We start from the raw sequence: 18055 nt of genomic DNA on the forward strand, positions 1-18055 counted from the left end.
ATGAGATGCAGGTTTGATCCCTGGGTTGGGAAGATCCCCTAGAGGAGGGCATGGCAACCCATTTTAGTATTCTTGCCTGGAGAATCCCATGGACAGAGGAGCCTGGCAGGCTACAGTCCATAGGGTCACAAAGAGTCAGACATGACTGAAGTGACTTAGCACACTGTGGTGATCAAGGGACTTGGGGGACAGGGATGGTCTTTGAAAGTTTGACAGCCAGTGGAGATGGCTGGAAGAGCTCTGGGTGGGAGCTGACCCCTGATAGTCTCAGGGCTGATGCACCTTCTGTCTCCAGAGCTCAGCTCTCCCTGCTATGGCCTCAGCCCTCTGGGATGGCCCCTCAACTGCTGCAGCCCGTTCCTACTCTGTGTGGCTGCATTCCTAGCCATGGCCAACAGGTGGCAGTGCTGCCTGTGCCATGAGATGGAACTCAAGGCTCCCACAGCCGGGCAGGTTTCATGCCCTCACTCTGGGTTAATGTCTTCTATTAGAGAGCATTTGGCCCCCGGGGGTGAAAGTAACCAGCCATCAAGGACCTACTGAGTCCAAGGCAGGGAGAAGGGAGAGTAGAAATCCGATAGGAGCCAGCTTGATGGGAACTGGGCGTTGTCCCTTTCTTAACTGTCAACCATCACTGGAGTCACTCTGCTCAGGCCACATACATTTTCTGAGTCTTGGGCCCCAGGATCCTTGCTTTCAGAATATTTGGTGCCATCAAGCTGGGCCTGGGGCTGTGAAGGGCCTTCACTGGACTCCAACCAGGGTGATTTGTCATCTGGGTGCAGAGGTGGACAGAACTGGCAACTGGACCTGATTCTATAGTATTCACTGCGCATCCCAGAGGAGATGGGTGTGTCTAAGAGTTGGGAGGCAGGGTCTCGTGTGTGTGAGAACATGTGAAGTAAAGGTGTCTGGAGTCATGAAGATACTCTCCGGTCTTGAATTTTAGCAGAACCTTCTGTCGAAACAAGCTTCCTGTGGTGGGCAAGACCTCCTCTGCGGCTCTGAGCACCTGCCCAAGCACCCAGACAGTTGCTCGCTCCCTGGTACTGGTCAGCCGTGAGGATCACCGCTTGGCTAAGCTCCATCTCAAGTGGTGGCTGCCCAGCCTCAGTTCCCTGACTTGAGGGCCCACCTTGGATAAAGGGGGTCCTTATTGTTCGTTTGACCTGGGCAGTAGCTATAGCAGGCAGTGGTCACTAGGATGGAAAGCAGACACCGCCACAGGGGACTAAGATGGTGACTTTGGTCCCTGGATCACTTCAAGGACTAGAAAGGGACAGAGGTTTGGGGATTATGTTTTCACTTGAGCTTACAGACTGTTCCAGCCCTAGACCAGGGGATAGAGCTTGCATCCCCTCCGTACCCCCAAGCTCTGACCTCTCCTGTGATTAATGGGCTGACGATTCTGCATCGATAAGGAATTAACCTGGAGCCCCTACCCATCAATAGTCAGGAGTCCAGGTCCTGGCCCCACCCCCCACCCGACAGAGCTCCAGGGCCCCAGAGCAGACTAACCCCACACTGCTTTACAAAGCCATAGCCAAGTCCTTTTCCCCACATGGCTGCCAGGAATTAACCCCTTAACTGCCTCTGTTCCTACCACCCCATCATCTTCCCCTCCCTGTACACATATACAGAGACAGCAGCTGTTTATACTGGTTTAATCCATGTCAAATGTAGTTTACAAAGGGAAAGAACAAGTACCTTTGTATAGAATATACAGACACAGCATCACACCATGGGGCCCACAGAAGGGCAGGGGAGACCACACTTTTCCCGGGAAGAGCAGCTCTAATCCCAGGAAAGGTTCTCTGCGGAAGGCTGGGGAGCCAGAAGCACCCTTGTCCAGCCCAGTCTCAGCCCCTGCTTCAGCTCGGTTCCCACGTCTGTGCCTCCCCCCTCCCCCAACTCCTTACCAAGAGCCCCAGGAGCTAAGACTAAGGAGAGGATCATGTCCCTTGGGGCACGTGCCCCACGTCTGGGAGAAGAAATATACACCACTGAACACCGAGCACATGGGAGAGGGAAGGGACACCAGGGAGAGGGGGGTGAGGCAGGCACCCCAAGGGGTGGATGGGCCGAGCCCCCAGCCAGCCCTGAAGGAGGCACTGCCTCCAGGCATTCTTAACAAAAGAAGAAAATCATACAACCAAAGGAAAGGGGAAGGGGTAGAGGGCGGGGAGTTGTCCCATTTATACACAACATTGTAAACATACACGGTCTATATTACATGTGCTTCAGTCTGGTGTTTGCATGTCTGTCCGTCTGGGGGCTGGATCTCAGGAGCCTTGCTTGACAATACTCCCCCCACCCCCACCTCCCTGCCCCACCCTGGGAACAGAACCCAGAACAGGTATGGTCCCCAATCTTGGTGGGAGCCAGTAGGCAGGGCCTGGGCCTCAGCCTCCATTCTGGCTCCAGAGTCCTGTGTGTGTGCATGTGTGCGTGTTCATGTGTGTGCATGTATGTACATGGGGAACCTGTGTGCAAGTATGTACAAGGGGGCATCTCGTCACAGGCGGGGCAGGTAGGGCGCTTGAGGCAAGGCCTGCTTGGGGTGGCCAGCTCACAAGTAGATTCTCCGCAGGTCTCCGGGCGCTGTGATGGTGTTGCACTGAGGGCAGAGCTTCTTGGCACCCTGCGGGGAGAATGGGGGCGGGGGAGGGCCCTCCGGTTAAACCCTGGGCCACACATTTGATCGTGTGAGCCCGGGCCTGCAGCCTTGTCTCCCTGCACCAGTTGTGTGCCAGGACCTCGTGGGCCTGTCTGCGAGGGCTGGGGAGGCCTGGGCGGCCTCTGTGAGCAGGCAGGCACGCTCCTGTGTTGGGGGGACGCCAGGATCAAACCGCCTGGCTAGGCCCGCAGCGGGAGCCCCGGTAATGAGAACAAGGCTGGGTCCAGCTGTGGCTGCCGCGGCCCTAACGAGATTACACGCGGCCTTTGATCAGGACACAGAGCCCACGTCCGGGCCTTTTATTGCTGTCTCCGGGCGACATTTTAATGGCTGCTCCTGAGCGAAGAACAGGGGCAGGAGCAGAAGGAGCTTAGTAATGGGAGGGGGAGGGGCTGAGGCCCTGGTCCTGCTTACCCACACCCAGCCTCCTCCTGACGGGGGATCTCACTGCTATGTGTAACTCGGGGGTCTTCCAGGGTGGGGGCTGGGTGAAGGGACCAGACAGAGACCCCATGGATGGGGAGACCTGGATAAGCCTGGTGTGGGGGAGGGGAGAGGCTCATGAGCTTGGGGATGAATATCCTGGATTCAGGCTGTGGTCTGTGCTTCTGCTCCGCCTACTCCTTGCTCGTTCTCCCCCCAGGCAGGCTCAAGCATAAGCACGGACATCTGGGCAGTAACCCAAAAGGCTACCCACTCCCAACCCCCAGACCACTTCACCAGGGTCCGCAGCCAACACTCCTCACAGTGCACATGCCAACACTGGATGGACGTCAGGGGCATCGAGTATGAGTCCTAGGGAGAAGATGGGCAGAGAAGGGAGGGGTCACTCTGAGGCATCCCACCCTCCAAAGGGCCCAGCTTGCCGGGCAGAGACCCTCTCCAACCCCAGGGAGCACTGAGGCCCAAGCAGGGACATGCGAGGTTTCCTTCCTCTCACCATGCAGATGAGGCATTTGTAACGGTCCCCACGGGATAGCTGCCGTTCAAGTTCCCTGACCCGAGCCTTCAGGGCCTCAAACGTGGTCACAGCTGAATCTTCAGTGATTCTGTAAGGAGGATGGCACAGTTGCGCAGGCAGCAGGCTGGCATCTCTAATTTGAACCTCCAGCCCACAGCTTCCCTGGATTCCAGAACCACATGTACCCATGTCTCTTAGACCTCCCTGCTCCCCCATCCCACTCACATCCTAGATCCACAAACTCCACCTTCCAGACCCGCGCCCCTCACCCACCTTGCTCCTCCACCTCCATCCTGGTGAATTTCTAAACCAGACACCTGGGAACCATTCTTGACACTACTCCTTCCCAGTCACCCCTGACATCCAGCTCCTCACATCTGTGGCATCTCCACTTCTTTCCACGCTACCAGCCCTAGTTCAGGTGCTCATGACTGTGCATTACACCAACCTGAATGGCCCCTCTGCCTCCAGTCCCCATTCTCCTGGCACCTACAATTCTGCAAACCCGACCACTTCTACTGACACTTCCAACATTTCAGTGTCTACCTCAGGGTAAAGCTCTAGCAAACTCCTACAAGCTTACAGGGCCTCCTTGGCCTGCTCCCCACCAGCCATGTGCCTCAGCACCCTGCCACGTGCCTTACGTTCCATCCATGTCAAATGCGAGTTCTTCCACATGCCCCACCATTTTTCACTCCATTGGCCTCTCAAGTACGTTCTGCTTCTGGATCACCGCACCCCCTAACTCTCTAGTTCCAACTCATCATTTAGGCCTAGTTCCCACCTCGGCCCAGAAACCTTTTCCAAGCCTCGGGCCAGTACCCCACTGGTGGGGCTGCCCCTTTTGTGCTCTTCCACTGTGCTGGACTTCACTACAGCAGTACAACTGCAAATGCCTGTCTCCTCTGCCAGACTCGCTTCCCTGAGGGCAAGATGATCACTCCACCAAAACTGACTGGACATCAGCCCCACTCCAGGCGTGGGAGTATGAGTAAACACCTGCTGAAGAAATAGCTGGTCTAACCCCCAGGGAGAGTGACAGATGGAGATCTGAGGAGGCCCACATAATCTAGGTCCCTGGGCTGGAGGCCTAGCCTACATTAACGGCTCCTAGCTGTTTTTTCCTAGGCATGTCAGATGTCCTGGTGGTCCTCACCTGTTGTCCAATCCCTGCACAAACCCTGCAACTTCCTGAACTCTCTGAGCTGCAATACTGAACAGGGAACAGCTTGGACAATTCTAAGGAGTGATCTTTCCCACCACTCCTAAAACAAGTCAACAGAACCCAGAGGAACTCAGAGGGGGAGGAATGTTTCCTGGAGGAGTAGAAAAGATGGTACTGGAGATGAGCTTCAGGGAATCATGATATAATACAAATAAAAGAGCTAAATTTTATTAAACACTTACTAAATGCCAGGAATTTTACCAAGGGATTAAAAATTATTATCTTATTTACACCTCACAAAACCCCCATGGGGAGATCCTTACGCTCCCGTTTTATATATGGAGGAACACTGGAAAAGACCCTGATGCTGGGAAAGACTAAAGCAAAAGGAGAAGGGGGAGGCAGAGACTGTTAGATAGCATCACTGACTCAAAGGACATGGTTTGGGAGACAGTGCAGGACAGAGGAGTCTGGCATGCTATAGTCCATGGGGTGCAGAGTTGGACACAACTCCACAAAAACAAAAGCACAGAAACATAAGCAGACTACCCGAGGTTCACGCACAGTGCGGGAGATGGGATTCAAACCCCGGGAGACTGATTCTGGAATCAACCAGTAACTGTGTGAATAACCATTACTCTACACTGGCTACAACCAGGAGAAGACAGGCCTCCAGGCTGAGAGAACAGTAGGAACCAAGGCCAAGGGCCCCTGGCCCCCATCTGGCTGGAAGACTCATTTGTGGATAAGCAGAAGGTTGCTACACTGGGAACCCAGTGTCCAAGACCTCAGATGCCACAATCAGAAAGGGAAGTTTATCTTACACTCAATTTACAGGAAGTTGTTGAGGATACTGGAGGAGGGCTGTAAAGGACAACAGCTGAGGTTTAGAAGGTGTATTCAGTCAACTGAAGTAGACTCACAAGGGCGGTGTGTGGGCAAGGATCATCTCCTAGGAGGTGGTCTATCTTGCCAGCCTGGGGGGGTGGGGGGGGGCAGAGGGCCCAGAAAGCATGAAAGCTTCCAGGCAGTCTATCCCTGTTGGGCACAGGTGTAACAGGGAACATGTGGAAGATGGTGGGAAACACTTAAAGGACAGCAGCAAACTCTGATCTCTGACCGTCCTCTCTTAAAGGGGCACCAGCAGTGACACAGAATGTGTCTCCCTGATGCTGTGTCCCTGTATCAGAGATGCCGCAGATTCAGCACGGCAGCAGTCCATGGTTCTCTCTGCCTTGCCTCTCTCCAAGCAACCTGAGAAAGGCTCTGACCACAACTCCTTCTGGAACTGGTGGGTTTCCTGGGAGCATCCCTTCAACTTTCCAGCTCTGGAAAGCCTTTACCATACTCTCCTTCCTCACACGCACTTGCATAGCTGAGTCTTCCCCCTGGCATTTTGCCCAATGCTGTATGTGCCACCCCCATCTGGATTGCTGGTATGTTCCTGGCAAGGAGACAAGGATGGGTAGCTGTGCTTCCTTCCTCTCCAAGGACCAGGCTAATCCGGTGTGGTTATTTCAATGATTGGGAAACCAAGGCCTGGAACTGGGGGCAGCCTACTCCAGAGTAGAAAACTAACTCAAAAACCCTAAACCAGAGAATGAGCTAGAGCTGGGAAGGCAAAAGCCATGAGTCCAGAAGAGCCATTTCCCACTCCCATCTCCAAGGCCACTCCATCCCCATGGTGGATCCGCTCAGCACGTAACTGGCCTCTACTCTTTGCTCTAGTGAAATACCCAGTCCTCCAGGCCCCTGATCCAGGGAGGCTGTGAGCTATTCTGGAGCCCCTTGAAGGCATGGGGTGGAGAATTTCTTGGAAGAAGCCATGTCATCCTGTGTTTCTCCTTCCCCTGGATGTGAAAAAGATCCAAGATGGGAACCCATAACATGTTTGGGAAAGAGAGACATCATGGGGACTGAAGAGTCAGACCCATCAGAGATCTCTACACATGACTGAGCTGGTCCCCAACTCATCCCCGAGGGCCCCGCCCACTGGTGCCTGTGCTCACACAGGTGGGACAGAAAGCCCAGCTCCCCCAGCCCTCAGTGGGGTAGGACCTTCATGGATGGCCACTGGCTCTGGCCCCCACCTCCCCCTCCGGCGCCATCCCTGATTAATGATCTTGTCTTTCTGATTTATGAGCAGCCCCTCCAGATGAGGGTGGGCGCCCCTTACAGCCCCGCCCGCCCCGCTCAGCTGGAGTAGGAGAGAATTATTAAATAAACATCCATACGTCATTCCTCTCCCCCCAAGCTGGTTGCACCGAACCCGTGCGGCCCGCTCCGGCGCTGACACGGAGCAGCTGCGGTGATTCATGGGCAGCCGGGCCCTGCGCCGCGGCCCATACATCATGCCAGCAGCACTCGCGGCCCTGGCCGAGATAAACTGATCAACCACAACGGGCTGGAATGAATTTATGACAACACAAAATGGAGGGAAACAAATGGGAGGTGACCCTGGGCCACCGACCCGGCCCTGCACTGGCCTGCAATCCACTCTCCTGGCAGGAAGCAAGATGGAACACTGGCCCTGGAATGAAGAGGCTGCCTTTTAACCCCGGGCAACCTAGCCTTCAGAGGAGGGAGGGGCAGGTGTGAGGAGTTAGGCAACAGCCAACAGCGGCAGCAGCTCCAGGCAACCAGAACTGGCCTGCCTGGACTTCTGGAAAGGCAGTAAGGTGTGCTGCTGCTTTCGAATCCTGGTGGCTCCTGGGTCAGGCCAGGGGTGGCCCAACCCTAGGGGAAGTGCTAAGGGATCCCCTTTTCCCCTGCCAGAGAATGCAGGCCAAAAACTCCTACCAGAAGTGATAAGACCCAATACTCCTGCCTAAAACCCACACTGCAAGTGCCACCCAGGACAAGAAAAATGAAACCAATTTAGCTCCCGATTAAGAAACAGAAACTGGAGATGAATCAAGTGTGCCGGCTGGGCTGGGCGGCCATACATCACATTCCCCGGGCGGAGGCCCCTGCAGCAGGCAGGCGGGTAGGCCGCCTGCTCCTCCCTCCACCAAGGCTCCCGGGGCCATGGCCCAGTGATCAATTCAGAGAGTCACGCTCAGCACCAGCTGGGCCCCACTGCCGGCTGTGTGCCAGGGCAGCAGGCCTTCCTGTCGGTGAAGGGCCCTCTCCCTCCCACTGAGCTGTGGTCCCTTGGGTCGGTCTCCCTCCTGGCCACTCACTTCTCAATGTCACTGTTCTTGCAGGTCTTCTGCATGGCCTCCTGCTTGCTGCTCTCACCGTTGCTCGTAGATGGCATCTCTGCTGGGACAGAGCAGGAACTCACACTCTGGCAGACTGGGCAGCACAGGTGAGCGGCTGGGCTTGAATCAGTCACCCTCCTCTGCCCCCGCTCACCTGGGTCAGGACTTACCATCACTGGCCCATTTAGAGAACTCAGGTGTGATGCGTGTGCTAGGAGGGCCACCGCTGGAGGAAAGGCAAGAGGAAGAACAAAGTGAGCCCCGAAGGCAGGCAGGACGGCCCTGAGCGTGGGCGCTGGGTTCACCCTGCCGCAGGGCCTCCCTTCCCTTTCTCCCACCCGTCCACGCCTGTGCCCACACTTGCTTTAGGACTGCGCCCCGCAGTGCCTCTCTCTCCTTGGCTTCGCCAGGCTCCTCGCCTGTGCAGGGGATGACGTCAGCCTCCGTGTATCTGGCAAGGTGGTCAAGGACAATGGATCCTAGTTTGTGGTGGGCTGTCAGAGCTGAATCCCCAGGAGGGCTGCCCCTGGCCCTAGCTGAGACACTGACCCCGGAGGTTTTGGTGTGGGTGAGTGACTGGAGGTGCTTGTGGCTTTCCTTACTCCCTCTGGCCTGTCCCACCAGTCCCGCCTTGTCCCGCAGCGCCCCAAGGATACTGTGGCTTCCCATACTCCAGAGTGTCATCCCCGTCCACATCCAGGTCAGCGTCACTGTCCGGATTCTCTTTGCCGCTGCACATGACGAAGCCAGAGCCTGTGGGAGGCAGGGTGTGAGGAGGGCCAGGGGCCAGCAAGATGAGGCCAAGGATCCCCCTTCTGTTCCCTAAGGCAGGGGTCAGGTCTGGGGCTAGGTAAGGCCCGACAGAAACTTGGGCTTGGGGAATAGAGAGCACTTCGGTGCTCTCGATCCTGACATTACAGTTCTTTTCACTCTGCACACCTCAGCCTTCCCTGCACTGCCTGCTGCTCCAAGTGGTCTCTGCTCATAAACCAGCCCACTCATACATTATGTCAAGTCCTCAGGAGACACCCAGTCTAGGCCTGCTGTCCACCTGTCTTCCACATCTAAGAGTAGGAAGAGGACAGACAGGTCTACAAGGCCACCCCAACCCAGGACCTGGGCATCCCGTGCCAGGGATGGTCCAGCTGGGCAAGTCTACCAGAAGGGAGAGTAGGCTGGCAAAGGCCTGTCAGAGCCTTACAGTGGAACCCTCAGTCAGTGTCCTGATTTTGGCCGGCAGGTCCTTGCCAGCAAAAACACCAGGCAGCTGTTCAAATATTTGGTGTCTGAAGCGCCTGACATTAATTATTCATCCCTACCTCACTCAGCCCAGATTCCTGGACAAGTGCAGTTATAAAGGGATTAAGAAGGGACAACCGAGGGAGGACAGGCATGCACACCTGCTTTTCAAAGCAGTCCCTGGAGGCAACCCGGCTGGGCGGAGGCAGGGCCAAGGGCTGGGCAGGCAGCTGACCCCACCAAGGTGTATAATGGCACAGCAACAGGCAGACTCTCGGCCAGCGGTGGGAGGGGTGGTGGTGATGCAAGGGGCTGAGTTGCTGAAGCTGCCCCAGGCCCACTCACCTTCCTTGTGTTCTGACTCCCAGAACCACCCTTCGTGACAGCCCAGGGCCAGGGACCACAAAGCTGCTTCTCCCTCCCTGCCCCTGCCTTCTCCCAGTTCTGGTCTCGGACCACATCACATGAGCCAGTGGAGTGGACAGAAAGGACTGAAAGCAACGGGATCTGGGGTGAGTGGAATCGATGCAAAGCAGCTCAGAGTTCTGCCCAATGACCTCAGAAATTTCTTGTCCATTCTTCCCACTTTCAGGGCCTTACACATTCATGAAGAAAACAGGCTTGTAGTGCGTTGTCAAGCCTCTCATCTATTGCTTCATCCTGTTGCCACAGAGTCCTGACCTTTCTTTTCCCTGCTCCAACACTGCCTGCGGCTCCTCACTGTACCTGAGACCAATTCCTACTCTTAAGCCAGATTTGCTATGCTCAGGATGCCCTCACTTCTTCACCTTCTCTCATTTCGCTCCCTAAGTCCCACATACACGGGCAGATGACTTACTCCACCCTCCAGTGTCACCCTGTCTGGCTTGTGCTCTCTCTCCATCTGGAGGGTTCTCCATCTTTCAAGCCCATTTCAAAAGCACTTTCTTCCTGATCCTTCTCTACCCTACACCTCCGGTTTCTGGTCTCACAAAGGGCCCACCCATCCCAGAGGTAAGCAGCACCAGAGAAACCGCTAACAGGTACTGCCCAGCTCCACCCCTGCCCGTCCGTCCTCATCTGCCCTCCACACTGAGGCACAAACAAACTCAAGGCAGCAGGCGGGTCAGCAGCAGGGCCATTAAGCTGAGAAAACACCAAGTTACAGCTCTGTCTCCTATTCACAGCCAAGTGTCCTGACAAGCAATTCCCACCTTGTGGGTGAGTGGCACCTCTATAAACCCTCTGACAGTTTGGGAGACAAACTCTGCCATCAATCAGAATGTAGCCATCAGGTTCACTTAGAGCCTGCGCCCCTTGAGCCCTGCCAACCCCCCACCCCCAAGTGCAGGCAGCTCAGCAGTCAGCCTCACATCTTCGGCTTGGCCAGACCCTGCCCAGCCCTGCCTTGTGGGTGAGTGAGAAGCAAAGCCAAGAATTCTGGCACCACTCCTCAGCGCAGTATGGCTCCCATGGCAAACCTGAGAAAATGGGGCACTCCCAAATTCCCAGGAAAAGTCCAGGCTTCTTAACACATAAAGCAGCCCAGTGGCTGGAAGTCTTTATCTCTGCAGTCTCATTGCCTGCCAGGCCTGGACCAGGTCTCTGTAGTCTGGCGGAACAGCTATTTTGGTTCCCAGGGCCAGTGTGTTTTATCATGCCCCTAGAACTTTGTACTTCCTGTTATCTCTGCCTAGAAATGTCTCCCTCTTGGTCTATAGAACACATTCCTGTTCATTCTGCAAGTCTGACTCTTCTCAATCATGCCTTCTATTCATGATGCCTACACATAGTAGTTGCTCTACAAATACTTCCTGAATGAACTTGCTTCAACATTCTCTAACTTTATTGAACTCATCCTCTGCCTGGCTTGACACTGAGGACGTTGTTTCCTGATCTGATTCCTACGCTAAGGTGTTGAGTACAGATGAAACTTCCCTAGACATTTCTACAGAGGGGCCCCTTCTGTGGTGTCCACCCAGGCTCCTGTACAACTCCAAATTCACAGGTATTACCATGTATTGTCACTGTCGTTCACTAGATTGAAAGCCCAAGTCTGTGATCTAAGCGTTACCCAGCACAGAGGTGGCCAGGCCCACCACAGGTGCCATATAACATCCCCAAGCAGTGACAGCTAAATGCCGATGGTGCTGTTCTGTTAGATGCTGGGAGCCCTGTGACAGAGGCAGGCCCAGGTCCGATCAGCCAGTGGCCTGTAAAAACCTCTCTGGCCACAACTTCACCTCACAGACCCCATCTCTCAGGTAGGCAACAATCTTCTTCTCCGACCACCCTGACAGGATGGAGAGCACGACACATCTTGTTTGCCAAGGAAAAGGCCTGCCTTTGGTTGGAGCAGCTGACTTTGACCCTGACCCCCTCCTCCAGCAGACAGATGTTGGGAGCCTCTCCCTACCCCTCAGGTGTTCAGAACAGGCTGCCACTGCCAATTTCACTCCTGTGCTGCCCCAGCCAACTCCAACCTCCTTCCCAGCACATTAAACTTTATTTTCTTAATGAAATGTCACTTGCTGACTTCTGGCAGAATCATAATAAAAAGAAACAGCCATAAAGCCATTTTATGCAGACAGGGCCCCCGCCAGCTTCCCACCCCCCCACCCCCCCCCCCCACACTTTGAGAAGGCAGCTCCACAATCATTTTATGTTCTCAGCTGCTGGAATATCCCAAGTCAGTACTCAGAAGCAAGATGGCACAGAAATCTTCTTTCCAAGCCTCTGGCTCCTGCTCTGTGAAGCTCCAGGGTAACAGGCAAGCTGCCACTCCTGCTGCTACTAGCCAGGGCAGGGACTCTGCCTTCAGACCCTGCAAGATGACCCAGAGCACTCTGCAGTCACTGGGGAGTCCCCGTGCTATGGCTCAGACCCATGAAGGTCTGGGTGCTGTCCACAGGCAGACTAACCCTGATGATCAGTGATGTTCAGCAGTGGGCGCCTGGTCCAGGGAGGGCGGGAAGTGCAGAAAAACCTCTTCTCTCCAAGTGGATACTTAGCAATAGAGAGGGAGAGGATTAAGTGCATAAATGATAAGCAAAGCCTAAATTTTATAAAAATGATCCATCTCTCATAAACTCATTTCTTCTTGGGTCATCGCAAAGAGAGAAGGAAAAAAAAAATCAGCGTTAATTTGATCAATTGATCAGATCATCGATTGTGAAACTGGAGATGCCCACTGACTAGGGGCAGTAACGTCCTGGAACTTGAAACCACAAAAAAGGAACCATCGATTTCCTCACCTGCTGCTCCCAACAAAACCAAAGCCCAGGGAGAAAGGCGTCCTGGGGCCTCCAGAGGCCCGAGCTCTCCAAAGGAGGGGAGAAGGGGGGCAGTGCGCAGCAGCAGCTTCCGGAGAGTTTTACACTGGAATTAGTTACAGATGCAGTTACGGTGTCTTGTGTAAACGCCATCGATTGGGGAGCTGACAGTCTGGGGAGCTGCGATGCGGGACAATCAATCGGCCTGCAGTGTCACCTGCCACCTCGCTGAACAGTTGACAATGCAATTATCCAGTGTGGAGGCAGGGAGTTGGCGTGTGTCAAACGCACTTAGCCACTTTCCGGGCCTCCTCGATAACGCGTTTCACTGCCTCACGTCAGGAGAGGCGCAGAGAGACAGACGCCGTTTAAAACCATTGATACTTGCTCCTTCTGCCTGTACTCCCCCTGTCCCGGCTTAACAATTGTGTTTCCAAAAGGCGATTAAATCCTCGTCAGTTGCCACAGGGGACAGAAGGTGCCCTGCTCCTTGCCACCCCTCCTTGCTCCTCCCACCAAACAAGATCTAACTCAGGGTGGTAAGGAGGTAGAAAGCAGCAGCCTGGACACACTCCGTTCCAAGACTCCCTCCGGCAGTTGGGTGTTCCAGCACCTGTCACTGACTGTATCAGGCAGCAGGGCTGCCCTGGGGGACATTTTGAGAATCTGAGGCTCCCATCTTTTGGAAATCAACATGCTGAAGAAGGCAACAGTTAAGGCCAGGCCAATTTCTCCAGGCCCTGGACTCACAACACCTCTCAACCCCTTGACCCACATTCTGGCACTGAAGTTTTACCAAGCAATAGCCAGTTATCAGATCTGCACCACAGCTGCCCCACCTTTCCTCTTCATGGCGTCTCATCCCAGGCCACATGGAGCCAGTCTAAATCCAAGGCAAGAACTCAAGTAAGATGCAGTCCCTAGGCGAGGATCGGGGCAGGGCAGAGGCCTGGACAGTGGGTTCTCTTAGTAGCGTCCCTGTCTCCACCCATCCACCTGTTTGATTCAAAGGTGCTCAAAGCTGGATTCCAGGGATGCATTTCCTTCCAGGGCTCAAGGATTGAGCTACAGCACCTTTCACTTCCTGCCGCCTCCTGGGAAATCCCTTCACCTTGTCACCCGAATGCCCACTGCACCACTATCAGGTCATCTGAAGCCAATCGTTTCATGTCCTCTCTCCAGCCTGTCCATCCCAGAGATAATGAGCTCCAGGCTCCCCTAATCCAGCTAAGTGAACATTCACTGGCGAACAAGACAGGGGAAGGATCAAGGCTCCCACCACAAGTCTCTTGTTCGGGACCAGGAGCTGAATACAGGCAAGCATCACTGTGGCCCAACCTAGAGGCCCCTTGCTCTGCCCAGGGCTGGCATGGGGTGCCTGAAGAGCATCTTTTTTCCCCCTAATGCTGAACTCTTTTAGGGAAATGTTGGTGAAGCACTACGATCTGTGCGCAGCCCTTTATGCAGTTGTAACTGAGTGAGGAAAAATAGCACTAGCAGGCTAGCAAACCCAAGGTTCAGAGAGGACAATCCACAGCTCACGCACACAGCCCAGGGTGTCCCCTAGAACTGAGAAGGCCACCGTGTTTCCTAAACAAATGTTTCTTTCAAACTACTCTCTTGAAACCTTTGAGTATCTCTTCTTTAAGGCTCTTGAAGATCCACATCTACCTGGACCTATCCCAGTCCTTACCTGTTCTGTCCGATCCTTCATTTGGTCCTACAATACCAATTTCAAGCCCTCCCAGGCGTGAGCTCTCTGAGTCTCAGTAATCACAGGTCCCATCTTTAAGGCCCATTCTCCTCAGTCAAGTGTCCCACCAACAATTCCTGCTTGTTCATTGGCTCCGCGGCACATTACATTCAAAGGAACTCATCTGTTCCACCAGACCAGCCCCCATTGGGCCTGGTGGGAAGCCATGCTGAGGATGACGAAGGGGCCCTGGTCTGGGAGGAGGGATAGGCGATGATCAGATACAGGAATTTATATGCAATTCTTCAATTCTTTCATATCTAACAAGGACAGCAATCTCTGTTCTGTCAGCACGCACAGTGCGGCTTAAATGGGCCTCTCTCGCCTGCTCGTCTTGCCTCTGCTCCCTCTCTCTGAAGTTGGCCGGGCAGCTTCTTCAACCGGCGTTATCACTCCCTCTAACCGGTCTTGGCAGGCAATCTAATTCCTCCTGAAAAGGTCACCGCCATTTTAACTGCCTTTCAATCACATTAAGCACGCGCTGCCCGGCTTGCGGCCCAGCCCGCCCGGCGGGCGATCAATGCGCTGCACTGACACCAGCCCGCCTGGCGGGGCCACACCCAACCCCCCAAGAGTTGGGGCCTCTCGGTCCTGGCCAAGGAGGGCAGACTGACAGATGGCCAGCTTCTGCAGACAAGGTTTCGGGGGCAGAGGCGGTCAGGATCAGCCAGGGCCTCCTTTGATAGCACCCCCCTACCGAGGAGCCTCAGCCTCCTCCGCTCCACTGCGCCCTGCTCTCTGCCTCGTGGCCCCTGCTGATCTCGCTGTAAAACAGCCTTTCAAGTCTGTCTGTCTTTTGACTGCACTAAGCTGTTTAAGAGGCGGCAGCAGCTTCTATCAGGAAAGCCGGAGCAATTCTCTGCAGATAAAGGCACCTCCGGCCCCTGTTCCCTCTTCAAGTCTCACTCTCATTCTTGCTCTCCAAATCGCTCAAAGAAAAACCCCCTTTGAACTCCTCTCAGGAATTCTTGAAAGGAACAACCTCACCATGTAAACACTCAGGGAAAACTGACACCCGCCCAGGGCTGAAGAGCCCCTCACACCCGCTCTGCAAGTGAGCCCTGGTGCCCGGGAAATACATGGTCCTATGGGCAGGCCCCATGCGGCTTCATGTTCCTAAGCCTTGTCTGGAGCCCAGAAGCCATCAGGTCCAGTTCTGGGCCAAGTGACCTGACCCAAGAAGTTGCCACAGCAATGGAAGACATGAAAATCTGCAGCCACCAACAAAGCGAGCCCAGAGAGGCATCCTGGAACTGGCTGGGGACACCTGTGAGTACAAGTCACAGGATCCCTGGCTTCGGGGCTCTCTGGGCCTCAGAAACTCTAGGACAGGACCAGAGAGAAATCGCAAATGGACATTCTCTAGCTCAGTCCTCAGTTTGGTCTGATTAACCTTTCTCATTTACATTTTGCCAATGTGAGAGAAGCCCCGAGGCATAACGCCACACCTGGGCTTGTGGCCTCTTCATGTAGCCAGTTTGCTTTGGACGGCACTCTAAGGACCACTTCTCATCACCAGCCCTAGAAGCATAGCCCCAGTGAGGCAGAGACCCTCCTCTCAGCTGCCGCAATATTCCCAAGGGACCAGACACAGCACTCCTCCCAAGGGTGTTGCCCAGAGAACTGGAGGCAGATGGGAAGCAGATTGGCTCACTTAATGACCACAAGCTGCAGTGCCAGCTGTGCTTGTGCACAGCAAGAGCGATGAGCTGGAGGCTGGGAGGCAAGACTGCTCCCCCTTCACCCTGCCCACGGCAGGAAACAGCAACAAGAGGACACAGATCTGGGTTCCTACCAGTTTGCTATTTAACCTGGTGGGGGTGGGGGACTTCCATTGGGCCAAACCACGGCTCTCCAAGGATCCAGGTGGGCGGTGGAGCTGGGGAGGTCCCAGCAGGGCCCTCTACAGTGAGTCCAAGGGAAGCAGGAGCAGCTGGGCACAGGCCCCGCTTGCTTCAGGGCAGAGGGCGTCCAGGGAGAAGGGATGGGATCACAGCTAAAATTAGATTCACCAATGAAGCTCATGGGAGGTCAAATTTTGCCATAACTCACTCTCTTCTCTGTAACTGATTTCCCTGACGTGGGGCTGAGGAGGAGGAGGAGGAAAATCCAATGTGTTTGCCTGGAAGCCCTCGGGGCCCCCAGTGCTGGAGGTGTACAGCAGGTTGCTGGATTCTCATTTATCAGCCTTAAGAGGGATGGAGTGATAAATGCATAACCGTCCCTTTAATATTTTATGCAGGTGCTAACGCGGCTTGGCTGTCACCTTCAATGCATCACCCGAGGCGGAGAGCCCCCCTCGTCACTCTGAGCTTGCAGCCTCACAATTCCATTTCCCCACCCAAATACATCCATTTTAATATGCACATCACAGGCAGGCAGCACGGTCACAAAGAAGCCCTGCCAGCAGCAGTTCCCACGTGGCCAAATGGATGACCAGCCACCAGCCCTGGCCTCTTGGCTCCCACAGATGGCTACCCAGCAGAGGCCTGGCCACCACAGTGCCACTGCCTGGGTGTCGGCTGTTTGTACCTCGGAAACCACCTTCCAGGAGAGTGGTGGCCCGTATCCGCTTCTGCCCGCACCACTCATACTCCTCAAAGCGGTTGCTGTTCTCATGCTCGATGTCCGCGGCATCGTCCTCAGCCATGCAGGAGCCTTCCCTCTGTGAAGAGCAGAGCAGGATCATGCGGGTCCCAGGCCGTCCCAACCTGCTCCCCAGGGTCTGCGAGGAAGGCACAGCCCAGGCCCCCCGCTGCAGTGTGCCCCACAGGCCCCCAGCTCTAGGGCTCCTTGGAAGTAAACCAATTGCGAGGTCAAAGACCTAGGCTTTTCCCCAAAAATTTTCCACCGGAGCCCCAGGGGAGGAGTGGGAGAGTGAAAGCAAAGGAGGAGGGCAAAGAACAGAGAAGAAGCAGCTGCTGAGACCACGTGGAGATCCCAACAGCCCAAAGGTTGGAGGCAGTCAGCGGCTAGTGTCAGGGGAAGGGGACGGGGTAGGTGGTGATGGCCCCTCTACCTTAGAAAGGCAATGCTCCACATGCCTACTCATCTCCTGCTCCGATCCTGCCAGGGGGCGGCTGCACAGGGGACATACCTGCCCTTCATCTTGCTTCCTCCGTTTCATTTTCCCAATCCGAGCTGCATGGAGAAACCGAAAACAAAGCACACAACAGTCAGATGTCACTGGAGCTCCCAAGTCCCAGTGGGACTGACATATCCTGACCTCCTGCCAGCTAATAGCCCTCTGGCTCATGCCCAATCTCACCCTCGTTATGTGGCACCTTCAGCTCCTTTGGGGTCTGGGCCTTGCCACGAGCACCTGGGGAGAAGACTGGTGCTAGGCCAGCCGAGTGTCCACTCTTTGGCCACAGCTGGCTCAAGCTCAACCCACAGCTGCCTACCTGTGCTGCTCAATGAGTCGTGAGCAAAGATGCTCCCCTTGGCACTTACTAGGTATCTCTCAAGAAGGCCAAGATCACAGGCTCTTTTAGAGTCAAGACACACAACTTTAGAGATCACCTCTTGGCTAGAATCCAAAGTCTCTCCAGGGGCTGATTTGGCCAGCTGTTCACTTATCAGTTAAAACCGCTTTATTTCCTGGGCCAGCAGGCCCGAGGTAGAGCCCTCAGTGTCCTATATAGAATCATCCCAGGGAGGATTTCTCTCAGGTCCACTGGTCCCATTTTACAGAAGAGGAGATTGAGGCCCAGTCATAAAGGTACAGAGGGTCTGAGTCAGACAGCCCAGGATATCCTGAGAGGGTAGCCCTTACTGTGCCTATCCAAACCTGTTCCATCATTTTT

At 54.8% G+C, this 18055-nt stretch overlaps 1 protein-coding gene and 1 long non-coding RNA gene across 8 annotated transcripts in view; one reads left to right on the plus strand and one right to left on the minus strand.

Moving 5' to 3' along the window:
• Window positions 1-1650: 1650 nt before the first annotated feature.
• RNF220 (ring finger protein 220) overlaps window positions 1651-18055 on the minus strand; it is a 271239-nt gene continuing 254834 nt past the window's right edge. For 4 of the 5 annotated variants that reach the window (XM_020897457.2, XM_020897460.2, XM_070468267.1 and 1 more), the window contains 9 exons: window positions 17269-17390; window positions 16782-16914; window positions 8663-8759; window positions 8371-8457; window positions 8177-8232; window positions 7986-8064; window positions 3618-3726; window positions 3398-3472; window positions 1651-2641 (listed from right to left, as the gene is read on the minus strand). In XM_020897457.2, coding sequence (XP_020753116.2) covers window positions 2570-2641; window positions 3398-3472; window positions 3618-3726; window positions 7986-8064; window positions 8177-8232; window positions 8371-8457; window positions 8663-8759; window positions 16782-16914; window positions 17269-17390 — 830 coding nt within the window. In that variant the 3' untranslated portion in view covers window positions 1651-2569. The remainder of the gene's footprint in view (window positions 2642-3397; window positions 3473-3617; window positions 3727-7985; window positions 8065-8176; window positions 8233-8370; window positions 8458-8662; window positions 8760-16781; window positions 16915-17268; window positions 17391-18055) is intronic. The other variant, XM_020897459.2, reaches the window with a different exon arrangement.
• LOC139035252 (uncharacterized) lies at window positions 8024-16615 on the plus strand. Of its 3 annotated transcripts, none has more exons than XR_011487910.1 (3): window positions 8024-8113; window positions 9614-9757; window positions 16492-16615. It is a non-coding gene; the product is annotated as an uncharacterized lncRNA (long non-coding RNA). The 3 variants fall into 3 exon arrangements; XR_011487909.1 differs by lacking the exon at window positions 16492-16615 and adding an exon at window positions 11525-11746; XR_011487908.1 differs by lacking the exon at window positions 16492-16615 and having other exon boundaries at window positions 9614-11746.

This window comes from Odocoileus virginianus, chromosome 5 (genome assembly GCF_023699985.2).
Source record: "Odocoileus virginianus isolate 20LAN1187 ecotype Illinois chromosome 5, Ovbor_1.2, whole genome shotgun sequence".
NCBI classification, from domain to species: domain Eukaryota; kingdom Metazoa; phylum Chordata; class Mammalia; order Artiodactyla; family Cervidae; genus Odocoileus; species Odocoileus virginianus.